Source organism: Malus domestica, chromosome 14 (assembly GCF_042453785.1).
Source record: "Malus domestica chromosome 14, GDT2T_hap1".
In the NCBI taxonomy this organism is placed as follows: domain Eukaryota; kingdom Viridiplantae; phylum Streptophyta; class Magnoliopsida; order Rosales; family Rosaceae; genus Malus; species Malus domestica.
In genome coordinates this window covers 7,821,000-7,836,248 of record NC_091674.1, presented here as the reverse complement: position 1 = coordinate 7,836,248, position 15,249 = coordinate 7,821,000, and the positions used below count along the sequence as shown (strand labels likewise).

At 40.0% G+C, this 15,249-nt stretch overlaps 3 protein-coding genes across 4 annotated transcripts; 2 read left to right on the top strand and 1 right to left on the bottom strand.

Annotated features, from left to right (window-relative positions):
* The first annotated feature begins 355 nt into the window (after window positions 1-355).
* On the top strand, window positions 356-2,878 carry LOC103454398 (putative disease resistance protein RGA1). The gene has a single exon (XM_070811691.1). It carries the CDS (start codon window positions 356-358, stop codon window positions 2,876-2,878), a length of 2,523 nt encoding a protein of 840 aa, XP_070667792.1.
* A 4,404-nt stretch (window positions 2,879-7,282) lies between these two features.
* Window positions 7,283-12,061, bottom strand: LOC103454392 (G-type lectin S-receptor-like serine/threonine-protein kinase SD3-1). 2 transcript variants are annotated; one of them, XM_070812304.1, is made up of 3 exons: window positions 11,738-12,061; window positions 11,359-11,426; window positions 7,283-10,018 (listed from the first exon to the last, which is right to left on the bottom strand). In XM_070812304.1, the coding sequence occupies exon 3, from the start codon at window positions 9,995-9,997 to the stop codon at window positions 7,727-7,729; it is 2,271 nt and encodes a 756-aa protein (XP_070668405.1). In that variant the 5' UTR covers window positions 9,998-10,018; window positions 11,359-11,426; window positions 11,738-12,061; the 3' UTR covers window positions 7,283-7,726. The 2 variants fall into 2 exon arrangements, with proteins under 2 accessions (XP_070668405.1, XP_070668406.1); XM_070812305.1 differs by lacking the exons at window positions 11,359-11,426; window positions 11,738-12,061 and adding an exon at window positions 10,325-10,550.
* Window positions 12,062-12,692: 631 nt separating this feature from the next.
* LOC103454399 (disease resistance protein RGA2-like) lies at window positions 12,693-15,197 on the top strand. Its single transcript, XM_008393996.3, has one exon. The coding sequence runs from the start codon at window positions 12,693-12,695 to the stop codon at window positions 15,195-15,197; it is 2,505 nt and encodes an 834-aa protein (XP_008392218.3).
* Window positions 15,198-15,249: the final 52 nt, after the last annotated feature.

Genomic DNA, 15,249 nt, shown 5'->3' with positions numbered 1-15,249 from the left:
ATAATGATCATAATAACGAAACTATTTTCATCATTCATCCAACGGTTAGGAGCTAGCTCTCTCAACGGCCTCGATTGCTTGGGCCGATGGTGTAAAATCGGGTCCAAACACACATTTTTTGTGGAGTTCACTTCATAATGTATTTCAACAATCCAACCGTTTATCTTTTATGTTTGATCTCAAACATCATGTCTACCAAAAATCATCATCAAAAAGTTAGGTGAACTCATAATGTGCTTGGCCATTAGACTACTTATCATAAGGAAGCATCATCATCAGTATTCATACCATCTCAATTCCCCTGCACTCACCTCATCAAGAAAGAAAGAACGAACGAAAGTAAGAAAGAAAGAAGATGGCTAACCTGGCATTTCCGTTGGCAAGCAGACTCGTTGAAAAGCTCGCCTCCATTGCTTCTGAGGAGATTTGCTTGGCGTGGGGTGTTAAAGTGGATCTGCAGAACCTTGGACGCACTATGTCCACAATCAGAGACGTGCTCTTGGATGCCGAAGAGAAGCAAGCACGTAACAATGACCTACGCAGTTGGCTACGACAACTTAAAGATGTGTTCCTTGATGCGGAGGATCTGTTGGACGAGTTTGAGTGTGAAGCTTTGCGAACGCAAGTGGTTCGTGGCAGTGGCACAACTAGAAAGGTACGCCGTTTCTTTTCCCGCTCTAATCCAGTTGCATTCCGCTTACGAGTAGGCCATGGAATTAAGGACATAAGAGAGAGGTTACAAAAGCTTAAAGATGATAAGAATTTTGCTGATCTTCGCACTGTTCATCATCACCCTCATCTAGGTGATCATGTGAGGGAGAACATGAATACGACCCACTCCTTTGTTCGTGCTTCGGAGGTTATTGGTAGAGAAACAGAAAAAAATAAAATTGTTGATCTTCTAATAATACAAGGCGATGATCATCAAGGTGGGGATAATGGGAATGTTTCTGTTATTCCTATAGTGGGATTAGGAGGTTTAGGGAAGACCACCCTTGCCCAGTTGGTGTACAATGATCAAAGAGTTGTTGGGAGTTTTGACTTAAGAATGTGGCAGCATGTGTCTGTGGAGTTTGATGTTACTAGATTGACAAAAGAGATCCTTGGCTCGGCATTAGGTACAAAGATCAGTGAAGGGTTGTCTATGGATCAGTTGCAAGAACAACTACGAGACGCTTTAAGGGAGAAGAAATTTCTGCTTGTCTTGGATGATGTGTGGAATGAAGATCGTATCAAATGGAGCGAGTTGAGAGATTTGTTGATAGAGGGGGCCAAGGTGGGAACTAAGATTTTGGTGACGACACGGAATATCTCAGTTGCTTCAATCATGGGGGCGGTTGGAAACATAAATTTAGACGTTCTCTCTTTTGAGGATTGTTTGTCTCTGTTTGTAAAGTGTGCATTTAAAGAAGGACAAGAAAGACAGCATCCAAGCCTGTATGAAATGGGAAAAGATATTGTAAGAAAGTGCGGAGGGGTTCCCTTAGCTGTGAAAACCTTAGGGAGTCAACTTTACTCAAAGACTGATGAGCGTCAATGGAAATTGATTAGAGATTCTGAGATATGGGAATTAGAACGAGATGGAGCCGGTCACATTCTACCTGCTTTGAGACTGAGTTATAATCAATTGCAAAGAATTACAAAGACTTGTTTGCAATCTCATTTGAAGCAATGCCTTGTTTGCTGTTCAATTCTTCCAAAGAATTACATTAAATTTTATAGCAGCGAATTGATCAATCATTGGATGGCACATGGACTCCTTGAATCTCGTGATCATGGGAATATGGAGTGGGAAGATGTTGGTGAGCTATATTTCAAAGAGTTATGGGACAGATCTTTCTTTCAAAATGTTAAAGATTACACTTTCGGCTATGGATTTGATATGCATGATCTCATCAAGGACCTTGTACAATCAGTCGCACAAGGTGAGAGTTTGATAGTAGACTCTGCAGGGACCAAAGGCATCTCTGAAAATGTTAGACACCTAACAATTTTGAAAAGTGGCCAAAATGTATCAACAACCTTGCAAAAGTTGAATAAAGTGCGGACCATAGCACTAGAGAGTTGTGAAAATATTGATGAATCCTTCCTCAGCACTTGCATTTCAAGATTCAAATATCTGCGACTGCTTAAGTTAACCAATGCATCTTGGGAATTGTTGCCCAGTTCCATTGTTTCTTTGAAGCATTTGAGAAGCCTAGACTTGACTGCAAATGAAAGAATCACCGCACTACCCAATTCAATTTGTAAGCTGCAGAGCTTGCAAACTCTGAATCTCTGTGGATGCGTGAATCTTGAAGAGTTCCCTAGAGACATGATAAACTTGATCAGCCTCAGATGGCTTGAATTAACCACAAAACAATCAAGTTTTCCAGAGAATGGAGTGGGATGCTTGACATCACTTCGATTTCTTTCCATCTGGGAGTGCAGTAATCTAATGTGTTTGCCGCGTGATACGAGCTATCTTGCGTCATTACGCACTCTGATCATAGGCAATTGCAAACAACTTGATTTGGTGATGGAAAACTATCAGGTAATTCCACTAAGGCTCCAAAAATTGGGGATTATAGGAGTACCACGAATGGTGGCATTGCCTGAATGGTTTCAAGGAGCCACAAACACATTACAAGTCTTGGTTATAGAAGATTGTGAGAACTTGGAGGCATTACCTGGGTGGCTGAGGAGTTTCACATCGCTTAGAAGGCTTATCCTCAACTCATGTCCCAAACTTTTGTCTTTGCCAGAGGAGATGCATCGCCTCACTGCCTTAACAGATGTTTGGATTGTAGATTGCCCTGATTTGGAGAGGAGATGCCAGCGCGACACAGGAGAAGATTGGCCAAAGATTTCCCATGTTCCAAATGTTTATTTTGAATAGAATCATGGGCGATGTCTTTAATGCCGGCAGCCTCTCAATGTCTCTGTGTTTGTTTTTATATTGTCCAACTTTTTCTCGTTGTGTGTCTACTTATTGTAATATTACTCAATTTAAATCAAAATCCTTCCTTATCAGTCACATTGTGTGTCTCTACTTATTTGTTCTCAGAAACTCAAGTTTTTTAGAAGCGGTATTCTCCAATCTAGTAACTCCGACGGTTGGTGTTTTCACCGTCATCAAACTAGGTAAAACTATCAGAGGAATTCAGCGTTTAATTAGGCACATACAAAGCCGTTCCATTGTCACAACTAGCAGTTAAAGCTTGGCCATGGCGGAGGGGGCTTCCCTGTTAGATTCTGGCTAACCATACGGCACGAGCTGAAGACCTGAAGACCTGCACAGAGTGAAAAGTTTGTTACTTGTCATTCAAGTTAAAGATGCAATTCTCTCTACAATCTTTCAGGCGAAACCCAATTCTCAGAAGCACCAAAGAGAAAGGAAAATGCAGCTGGAAATGGAATGAACTAATCCCAAATGCGATGCAGCAACTCAGTCGGAAGCCGGAAAAAGATAGGCTTTATATATACTAGGTCCAGCTGACAACAGAATTACCGGACATTAAGGAATCTGGGAAAAAAACTACTCCAGCTGATTTTCTGTCATGACCACACCAAGCTTTTGAGTAAAAACTGCATTGGTCAAATCAACTCCTGTTCCTGTCACCGCATCTTTAGCACGGATCTGAAAGTAACCATCCAGGTTGTGTACAGTCCCATCTGCACAAGTTTACAAAACCCACGAAAAAATAAATTTACTTCTGTGGTGCATTACTCACCACCTCACTTGGCAAATAGCTTTTAGAATTCCAATGCCAGAACAAATTAATTTAGAAGTTATAACAATCGACCAAAAGAAGCATGATATGCACCTTTCAGCTACATTCTAGAAATCGAACAAATTTCTTAAATCACAAATGAGGCTCAGTTTTCAATCTTATCTGACATTACAAAAAGAGCGATTGGCATCACCCTCTTGATCGCATAAAACAATCGGCCTAACGAAGCGTGAGCTTGGCATGAACCTGAACACGGGCATGTTATGCACCATCCAGCTACTTAGAAGGAAATCACATATGAGACTCAGTTTTAATCTTATCTGACATTACAACATGAACAAATTATATTGGAGTTACCCTCCTGATGGCAAGAAAAAGAAATAAAGAGAGCTCCACACATTTATTACTTTTTCAAGAAGTGACAATCCTAAAAACAAGAATCAGACACATTTTCGAGCGAAAACCTGTCTTTGATCTATCTCCTCCATCTGCTTTCCCTTCGTGTAAAAGTCGAATTAGGGCAACAATTAACAGAATGGTTTCAAGGAGCACAAACACACTACAAGTCTTGTCTATTATAGATTATGAGAAGAGGCATTACCTGGTGGTTGACGAGTTTCACATCGCTTAAAATGCTTGGCCTCAGATCATGTCCCAAACTGTTGTCTTTGCCAGAGGAGATGGCACCGCCTCACTGCCTTAACAAAACTTAGAATTAGAAAGTGTCCTGATCTGGAGAGGAGATGCCAGCGCGACACAGGAGAAGATTGGCCAAAGATTTCTCATGTTCCAAATGTTTATTTTGAATAGAACAGGGTGAGGGTCTGCTAATGATATGGTCAAATTTGCCAAATCCCCATATCAAAGAAACATTTTCATTCCAAAGTGGTAAAGTTGCTCAAGAAACGTTGTCTTAAGCGACCGATAAACTGGGCAATATAGTCACGGAAGCTCTCAATCATAAGGGACAAATGAAAGCAAATCTAAAAGCACAACAATCAGGTATAACATTGGAGTAAATACAAATCAAACTGTATTTACGTATCCAATACATAGTAATAGTTCTTGCTTTGAGTCAAATATTGGGTCAGGGAGTTGATGATTAACATCTCCAGCAAGAATACGAAAAACTTCACAACTACTACAACTTCGGCAAATCCAACCAACTCCACCACCAGGGACAATCAAAGGATGTCAGTTTTTGGCCTCCCTTTTTCTCCTTTTCATCCAAAGGGAAGCAAAGCGAGAAATTCAATCAACTAAAACATGGGGAAAGCAACAATTTGACAAAAGAAATTCAAGCAAGTTACAACAGTACTTTCATTAACAATAAACAAGAAAAGTAAACCCCTCTCATAAGTCATAACCAAAATACAAAACTGCCAGATCTTTAGGCCATGTAATAATGAAAATGAAATGAGAATTCATACCTGAGAAAACTGGATTTGGCTACTTGGAAGAGAGCAGGGACTTCATTAGTGTTGTGATTATTCTTATATGCAGAGAAAAAAAGAGGGCACAAATGTAAAATACATTTCAACGTTAAACACAAAATTCAAAAGTTAAATGGTAAAATGGCATTTCATTATAGTCAAGTCCGAGGGGGGAAATATCTTGTTAGGACTATCTCAAAGAAGAGAACACAAGGCTAAATTGTCACTGTGTTGTTAGTCCTACTATGCACAGCGTAAAACTCTTGAGGATATTTCAAAAATAAAATAAAATATCTTCCATATAGCCGGATTCTATGGCTCCTCTTCGTCATCCCGTGGCCCTTGACAAGAAAAAGGGGGTGGTGGTGGATCAACGCTCAAGGTGCTATCCAATACCTTAACCACCTCTCTCATTGGAGGTCTTCTACGTTCATCAATTTGGACACACCAAAATGCAATTCTTAAAGCACGTTCAAGCTCTTGTGGAATAAACCCACCAATTATTTTTCTGTCTACCACATTCTCTGGATGCCCTTGCAGCCACTCTTTGTATGCCCACTCACAAAGGGGCTTCCCTGTTAGATTTCAGCTAACCATACGACACAACCTGACCACAAGCTTTAATTAAGCAGATCGAAAGCTTCACTAAACAATAATCAATCGAAAGCTTCACTAAACAATAATCAACTTCTTGATTTTCAAGCCCCGAAGACTTGCACAGAGTGAAAAGTTTGTTGCTTGTCATTCAAGTTAAAGATGCAATGCTTTATACAATCTTGAAGGCGAAACCCAATTCTCAGAAGCACCAAAGAAAAAGGAAAATGCAGCTGGAAACGGAATGAACTAATCCCAAATGCGATGCAGCAACTCAGCCGGAAGACGGAAAAAAGATAGGCTTTATAAATACTAGGTCCAGCTGACAAGAGAATTACCATACATTAAGGAATCTGGGAAAAAAAATGCATTGGTCACATCAACTCCTGTTCCTGTCACCACATATTTTGGCATGGATCTGAAAGTAACCATCAAGGTTGTGTACAGTCCCATGTGCACAAGTTTACAAAACCCAGGAAAAAATAAATCCACCCCTCACGGAACTATCACAAGGCTGCTAGTCACCCCTTAACTATTTTTCTTGCCCATTTATCACTTTAACTAGTACAAGACAACCAAATAACTCCTTACCTTTATATTTAAAAAACTTCATCAAACTTTCTGTTAAGTGGTGTCATGTGAGAGGGGCGAGACACATTTTCGAGCACAAACCTGTCTTTGATCTATCTCCTCCATCTGCTTTCCCTTCGTGTAAAAATTAAATTAGGGCAAACAACAGAATGGTTTCAAGGAGCCACAACACACACTACAAGTCAAGTCTATATTAGATTGGGAGAATTTGGAGGCATTACCTGGGTGGTTGACGAGTTTCACATCGCTTAAAATGCTTGGCCTCAGATCATGTCCCAAACTGTTGTCTTTGCCAGAGGAGATGAATCGCCTCACTGCCTTAACAAAACTTAGAATCATAAAGTGTCCTGATCTGGAGAGGAGATGCCAGCACGATACAGGAGAAGATTGGCCAAAGATTTCTCATGTTCCAAATGTTTATTTTGAATGGAACAGGGTGAGGGTCTGATAATGAAATGGACAAATTTGCCAAATTCCCCATATCAAAGAAACATTTCCATTCCAAAGTGGTAAAGTTGCTCAAGAAACGTTGTCTTAAGCGACCGATAAACTGGGGCATATAGCCAAGGAAGCTCTCAATCAAAAGGGAAAAATCAAAGCAAATGTCAAAGCACAACAACCAGGGATAACATTGGAGTAAATACAAGGTCACACTATATTCACGTATCCAACACATAGTAATAGTTCTTGCTTTGAGCCAAATATTGGGTCAGGGAGTTGATGACTACCATCTCAAGCAAGTATACGAAACACTTCACACCTTCTACAACTTCAGCAAATCCTACCAACTCCACCACCGGAGACAATCAAAGGATGTCAGTTTTTGGCCTCCCTTTTTCTCCTTTTTATCCAAAGGGAAGGAAAGCTACAAATCCAATCAACTAAAACATCGGGAAAGCAACAATTTGACAAAAGAAATCCAACAAAGTCCACAACTTTTAGCCTTAGAAATTCAAGCAAGTTACAACAGTTTTTTCATTAACAATAACAAGAAAAGCAAACCCCTCTCATAACCAAAATACAAAACTGCCAGATCTTTAGGCCATGTAATGATGAAAATGAAATGAGAATACATACCTAAGAAAACTGGATTTGGCAACTTGGAAGAGAGCAGGGACTTCATTAGTGTCGTAATTATTCTTCTATGCCAAGAAAAAGAGAGGGCATAAATGTAAAATTCATTTCAACGTTAGACACAAAATTCAAAAGTTAAATGGAAAAATGGCATTTCATAAAGCCAAAGCTCCGATAGGGGGTAAATCTCTTGCTAGGACTATCTCAAAGACAAGAACACAAGGCTAAATTGTCATTGTGTTGTTAGTCCTACTATGCACAGCTTAAAACTCTTGAAGATATTTCTAAAATATAATAAAATATCTTCCATATAGCTGGATTCTATGGCTCCTCTTTGTCATCTCGTGGCCATTGACAAGAAAAAGGGGGTGGTGGTGGATCAACGCTCAAGGTGCCCTCCAACACCTTAACCACCTCTCTCATTGGAGGTCTTCTACGTTCATCAATTTGGACACACCAAAATGCAATTCTTAAAGCACGTTCCAGCTCTTGTGGAATAAACCCGCCAATTATTTTCCTGTCTATCACATTCTCTGGATGCCCTTGCAGCCACTCTTTGTATGCCCACTTACAAAGGTCCCCAACTCGACAGCCACTTACTAATACTAACACCATCTTACCAAAGTCCTCCACATCTCTCTCAGCAGATGAGCATGAAGAGCATGATACCTTGCTGACTATGTTCCCAAGTCCAAATTCAGTCACCTTGGCCTCTAAATTTTCATCAAGTACAACATTCTCACATTTCAAATTCCCATGGCTCATAAATTCCCTACAGCTTGTGTGTAGATAACAGACGGCCCTTCCGACACTTAAGCATATATCAAATCTCTTCCCCCAAGTCAGCTTCTTACACAATTTAAGATCTTCTATATACTTCTCCAGAGAACCATTCTTGACATATTCATAGACCAGAAATTTGTGATCTACCTCACAACAGTAGCCCTGCAGCTTTACAAGGCTTTTGTGATGAATGTTACCTATCTTTGTAACTACACCCCGGTATTTTCTGTCTTCTACACTTGCATCCACATCTTTGATAGCAACTGGTTTTCTATTTGGAAGAACGCCTTTGAACATCTTTGGCCCAATCTGATATTTGAAGTTCTCTGTAAGATCCTCTATTTCAGAGAAGGATAACACTATCAAGCCGTTTGAGTTTGGGCTGGTATGAGCAAAAGCAGCTTTCTTCCTAACCGAAATTCTTCTTCTGTAGAACCAGAAACCAAGTGCCAGTTGAACTAAAATAAATACAATGAACATTCCTGCCGCTGCTCCAATTAGGCAAGGGAAACAAAACTTATGAGACCGATTGAGTGGAGGAGGGGAAGACAACGAGAGATTGGGGTTTACAGCTAATGGATCAGCACACATCTTTGCGTAAGATACTGAACTCAGTGAGGGGTCTGAATAGCCAGTAACATACGGTGTTCTCTTAATTAAGCATCGTGCAGTTCCATCATTTGAAAATGTTGCAGCTGTACAAGCCAGGTCATTCTGACACAAGCTTTTGCATTCCTCTAGACTAACTTTGGCAACTACATCATCAGTTGGTGGGTACATTCCATGTAGGAAAGTATGCTTATAATGAAGCATGTTGGAACCAAAAGAACAGCGATTATTTGGAATAAAACATCTGGAAGTGGACTCATTTGTCTGCTGCTTAAATGGACATTCGCAATCAGGGGACCCAGATTCATTGAAGACACAGATACCACGTTGGCCACAGGTTGCAAAGACATCACACTGGTTCTCAACAGCCTGCCAGACTGATCTCCATGACTTTGAATCTTCTACCCATGAGTATAATCGGAGATTACCATCAACATCTAGCCTAAGAAACCTGTAGCTTATGGAGTCATTGTGATCTTGACTGTACAGTGACCACACAGGTTTCAAGCTTTGGTCGCGGAGTTGTAGGGCTCCATCAGAAGTGATGAAAGCACTGAGGTTTGAACTAGAAAGGCTTCCACTTCTCCAGTAGGTGACATGGCTTTCCCATTGAAGTTGCAACTGACTAGAAGCACTCATAAAAAGAGTGTAGTAACTGGACACACAATTCTTGCTTGCAGCTCGAAGTGTTTGCAATGTAGAGAAGCTCTGTCCAGGAAGAAGTATGTCAGATGGAGTATCAAAACTTTGCCAAACAATATGTTTCTCTTGATTCAATAGAACAAGATTTCCATTGTCATTAAGAGCAGCAGAAACAACTGATAATTGCCTTGTTTTACTGGTCCATGCAGTGACACCCTTCAAGGAATCGAATAAAACTAGTTCGCCATCCTGGGTCAGCTGGGCATAAGAATTGTTACCAATAATAAGATCAGCTGCAGCACTCCATACCAAAAGTTGTTGGTCAAGAGGAAAAGACTTCGAAATGAGACGGATCCCGAAACTATAGTTTGGCTGGTCTGAACGGTTAAAAAATCCAAATGCAAAATCACCATTTGGAGAGATCCATATGGTTTTATCGGCTACAGAAATTTTGGAACCCAAGGGAATATCTGAAGTCGCAAGAGTATTTAACAGGAATGCAACAAAGATACACAGCAGGAGACGCGATTTACGGAGATGCTCGACCAGTTCAGGCATATCTGAATATGCTTATAGATCCTACAAAAACAAATAATCAGTACTATGACCTCCTTTAAGTGTAAATCATGTTTGCGTACCAAAGTTAATGAATTCAAGGCAACATTTTTCATGAACAACACTGAAAAGTAAAAATGGCAAGAATCAAGGCAACTCATAGCCCAAATAAAAAATAAATAAAAACAAACAAAAATTGAAAAAACACTGTTTTTAGGCCAACAGAAAATTGAAGTTCCAAAAAATTTACGATGAACTCAAGGAAATAACAGTCAACATAAATTTCATACAAGTCAAGAAGGAATATATGCAATATTCAGAACTTGGTACCTGAAAAGGCAGTTAAAACCCCAGAAATTTAACAAGCCGGTGGAATGCCCCCATGATCATCTCAGAAGCATCCCATTATATATATTTGGAACATTGTAAAATTGTCATGTGAGCATTCAGAATTTTGAATATCAAACAGAGATTTGACTGACCGAATGAGGCAGCCTACGACTGAAAATGGAGGAAGCAAGTGACAAAAAAAGGAGCTGTAAAGGGAGTAAAATTTTGGATATTTAAGGGATTATAAAGTGGGTGTTGAATAGACTCAAGTGGATGAATGGGACCCAAAACTAACCCAATTGGGTACAGTGTGGACTGTTTAGGCAAGGCAATCACTTACAGGAGCTTGAAAGTTCAACACTCTGGGACAACGATATTGCAGGTAGATCTGTAAACAGGTCGGGTTTATTGAATTTGAATCAGGTTCAATCTGACCCGTTAAGTTAACGGATTATCCGAATTCGACCCGTTAAGCTAAAGGGTCATTCGTTTCACCTATTAACAATTATTATTATTTTTTTTTGCATAGAATTTATTTTTTGTTGTTAAGACTTTATTTAAATTACTAAAACATCATCAACTAACGGGTTGATTCAAAATGACCTGTTATTTAACGGATTCATCCGTTAACGACCCTACCCGTTAAAAATCCATCCGAATACTAATATTAACTGGTCGGATCGAATCGAGTCGGGTTAACGGATCGGATCCAAAATGTCAGGTCTATTTGCAGGCAAATCATCATTGAAGATTAATAGCTGATAAATATATAGAAAATCTACAAAGTCACAAAATAAACAAGAAACTGAAACACCCCATTATTGGAAAAAGCTTCTTTTTTTGGATTAAAACCATAGATTGGAAGCAGCTTGAGCAAACATGAAATGACTTTTTTTCTCATTTACACTATGAATTAGTGAGATTTGAATACAAGCGATGTTACTACTTTAATATTTACACCAAGGGAGGGGGGAGAACCCAGGACGCTAAAAATTGAAACTTTAAGCATTGACAGTGAGTACCACACTACTAACCAGTTTGTCAAATTTGCTTTCCTTCTTCTGCTTTTTCTTTAAAGCTTTTCAAGAGACGCTTTTTCTTCCTGAAAAAAAAGGGCAGATAAATAATGGGTCGTTCTTGAAAAGTTGAAGAGATGAAAATGTAGGGGCCTAAAAGCAGAGGATAAAAGAGAACTAGAAGTGGCGGTTCATATAACAACTCAACAAACACAACACTTCCAGTAGAACCTAATTACAAACCTTAATTCGAAACCCGCAAATCAAATTCCCAACTTAAACCACCACATTGGACCATAAAAAAATGTAAAAAATAAAAATAAAAATAAAGCACAAAATTGAGAGTCTGTAAAGAGAAGCGGCGGCACAAGAAAAAGTGAAGAGAATAAAAACTTACCGAAGAAATGTGAGGCGAATGGGCGAAGGCTAAAGAGAAACGGCGGCACGAGCGAGAAAAGTCGGGCGGGCTGCAGTTTTGAGATGGAGAGGGGTTGGGAAGAAGCTGCTTATTGAAAAAGTGATTCTACAGAAGCAACGTGAGAGAGAGTGGAAGAGAGAGTGGGGGTTCGAGGGGGTGTTAAACGTTAGTGCAGCCGGAGACTGTGAGAAATAGTCGCCGGAGGAGGAGTGACCATATCGGTAAACACTGACTGGACTCAAGGCGGTAGTGAGTGAGTGAAGAAAAAGATTTTGCTGCTACGACTGTACCCTTCCTTTTATTATTTCTTTTCCTTTTTATTACAAGGTTAATATTTTTTTTCCTTTTGCACCCTTCTTTTTATTTATGTTTTTATTTATATTTTTCTTTGGTTAACTAGAAAAGAAATTAAATTTTTTATTTTAACAAACGATATTAATACACTAAGGGGATAGGAGTAGCTTTGGTTGCCTCACAATAAATTAACAATGATGTGTTTCAAAATCGTTTTTTGCGAGAACTTAACCTAAAACCTCTCATTTATATGTGAAGATGAATACTATTAGACCGTAGTATTAAATGGCAAGAAATTAAATATTTATGTAAAATACTTTTCACATGCTCCACATTCTTTTTTTTTTCCAAAAATCGATTCGGCTATCTCAAATCCAAGCTTCCTCTTGGTTCCTCAGTCGATCCGAAGCTGCTTGAGGGGGTGTATTGAGACATATAAACCAGTCACTAGATTGTTATAACAGTAAATAGTTAGTTGTGGTAATTGTGTAATTAGTTGTAGAAGATAAGGGCACTGATGTAATGAGGCTGTGGCTATATATATACCTGTGCACTGTCATAATTATTCAACCAATGAAAATATCTTTTCAACAGAAGGAACTGCAGTTTCTATCAAGGAAGAAAGAAACAAAGAAAGAAGATGACCACCGAGCTTGCTTTTCCGTTGGCAGCCAAACTCATTGAAAGGCTCAGCTCCATTGCTTCTGAGGAGATTTGCTTGGCGTGGGGTGTTAAAGCAGATCTGCAAAACCTTCGACGCACCATGTCCACAATCAAAGACGTGCTCTTGGATGCCGAAGAGAAGCAAGCACGTAACGATGATCTAAGCAGTTGGCTACGAGAACTTAAGGATGTGTTCCTTGATGCGGAGGATCTGTTGGACGAGTTTGAGTGCGAAGCTTTGCGAAGGCAAGTGGTTCATGGCAGTGGCATAAGTAGAAAGGTACGCCGTTTCTTTTCCCGCTCTAATCCAGTTGCATTCGACTTGCGAGTGGGTCATGGAATTAAGGAAATACGAGCGAGGTTACAAGAGCTTAAAGAAGATAAGAATTTTGCTGATCTTCGACCATTTCATCATCACCCACAACTCGGTGATCATCTGAGGGAGAATAGGAATACGACCCACTCATTTGTCCGTGCTTCGGAGGTTATTGGTAGAGACACGGAGAAAAATACAGTTGTAGATCTTCTAATGCAACAAGGCGATGATCATCAAGGTGGGGATAATGGGAATGTATCTGTTATTCCTATAGTGGGATTTGGAGGTTTAGGGAAGACCACCCTTGCCCAGTCGGTGTACAATGATCAGAGAGTCGTTGGAAGTTTTGACTTAAGAATGTGGCAGCATGTGTCAGTGGACTTTGATGTTACTAGCTTGACAAAAGAGATCCTTGGCTCTGCATTAGGTACACAGATCAGTGAAGGGCTGTCTCTGGATCAGTTGCAAGCACAACTACGAGATGCTTTAAAGGATAAAAAATTTCTGCTTGTCCTGGATGATCTGTGGAATGAAGATCGTATCAAATGGAGCGAGTTGAGAGATTTGTTGGTAGAGGGGGCCAAGATAGGATCTAAGATTTTGGTGACAACACGGAATATCTCAATTGCTTCAATCATGGGCACAGTTGGAACATACATAAATTTAGAAGTTCTCTCTTTTGAGGATTGTATGAAGTTGTTTGTGAAGTGTGCATTTGAAGAAGGACAAGAAAGACAACATCCAAGCCTCTATGAAATGGGAGAAGATATTGTAAGAAAGTGCAGAGGGGTTCCCTTAGCTGTGAAAACCTTAGGGAGTCAACTTTACTCAAAGACCGATGAGCGTCAATGGAGATTGATTAGAGATTCTGAGATATGGGAACTAGAACGAGATGGAGCTGGTCACATTCTACCTGCTTTGAGAGTGAGTTATACTCAATTGCCCTCTCATTTGAAGCATTGCCTTGTTTGCTGTTCAACTCTTCCAAAGAATTACACTAAATTTGATAGCAGGGAATTAATCAATAATTGGATGGCACATGGAATCCTTGAATCTCGTGAACATGGGGATATGGAGTTGGAAGATGTTGGTGAGCTATATTTCAAAGAGTTATGGGACAGATCTTTCTTTCAAAATGTTAAGGATTACGCCTTCTTCTATGAATTTGATATGCATGATCTCATCCATGACCTTGTACAATCAGTCGGACAAGGTGAGAGTTTGATAGTAGGCTCTGCAGGGACCAAAGGCGTCACTGAAAATGTTAGACATCTCTTATTTTTGGAAAGTGGCCAAAATGTTTCAACAACCTTGCAAAAGTTGAACAAAGTGCGGACCATAGGAGTAGTGGATTGTAAAGACATTGATGAATCCTTCCTCAGCACCTGCATTTCAAGATTCAAATATCTGCGGTGCCTTGGATTAGTCAATGCATCTTGGGAATTGTTGCCGAGTTCCATTGGTTCTTTGAAGCATTTGAGAAGCCTGAACTTGGCTGGAAATGTAAGAATCACCGCACTACCCAATTCAATTTGTAAGCTGCAGAGCTTGCAAGCTCTGACTCTCGGTAGATGCGTGAATCTTGAAGAGTTGCCTGGAGACATGAGCAAGTTGATCAGCCTTAGATGCCTCGAATTTACCACAAAACAATCAAGCTTTCCAGAGAATGGAGTGGGATGCTTGACATCACTTCGATATCTTTGTATTCAGGATTGTAGTAATCTAACGTGTTTGCCGCGTGATACGAGTTATCTTCTGTCATTACGCACTCTGATCATAGCCAATTGTAAACAACTTGGTTTGGTGATGGAAAACTATCAAGGAATTCCACTAAGTCTCCAAAAATTGTGGATTGTAGGAGTACCACGAATGGTGGCATTGCCTGAATGGTTTCAAGGAGCCACAAACACACTACAAGACTTGGGTATAGAAGATTGTGAGAATTTGGAGGCATTACCTGGGTGGTTGACGAGTTTCAAATCGCTTAGAAGGGTTGGGCTCAGATCATGTCCCAAACTGTTGTCTTTGCCAGAGGAGATGCACTGCCTCCCTGCCTTAACAGAACTTAGAATCACAAAGTGTCCTGATCTGGAGAGGAGATGCCAGCGCAACACAGGAGAAGATTGGCCAAAGATTTCTCATGTTCAAAATGTTTGTTTTGAATAGAAACAGGGCTGCCGTCTTCAAAGCCGCTGCCCCTTATTTTCTCTGTTTGTCT

Excerpts from the sequence above, each read along its gene's own strand:
- LOC103454398 (XM_070811691.1), top strand. The coding sequence starts at position 356 with ATGGCTAACCTGGCATTTCCGTTGGCAAGCAGACTCGTTGAAAAGCTC.
- LOC103454392 (XM_070812304.1), bottom strand. The coding sequence starts at position 9,997 with ATGCCTGAACTGGTCGAGCATCTCCGTAAATCGCGTCTCCTGCTGTGT.
- LOC103454399 (XM_008393996.3), top strand. The coding sequence starts at position 12,693 with ATGACCACCGAGCTTGCTTTTCCGTTGGCAGCCAAACTCATTGAAAGG.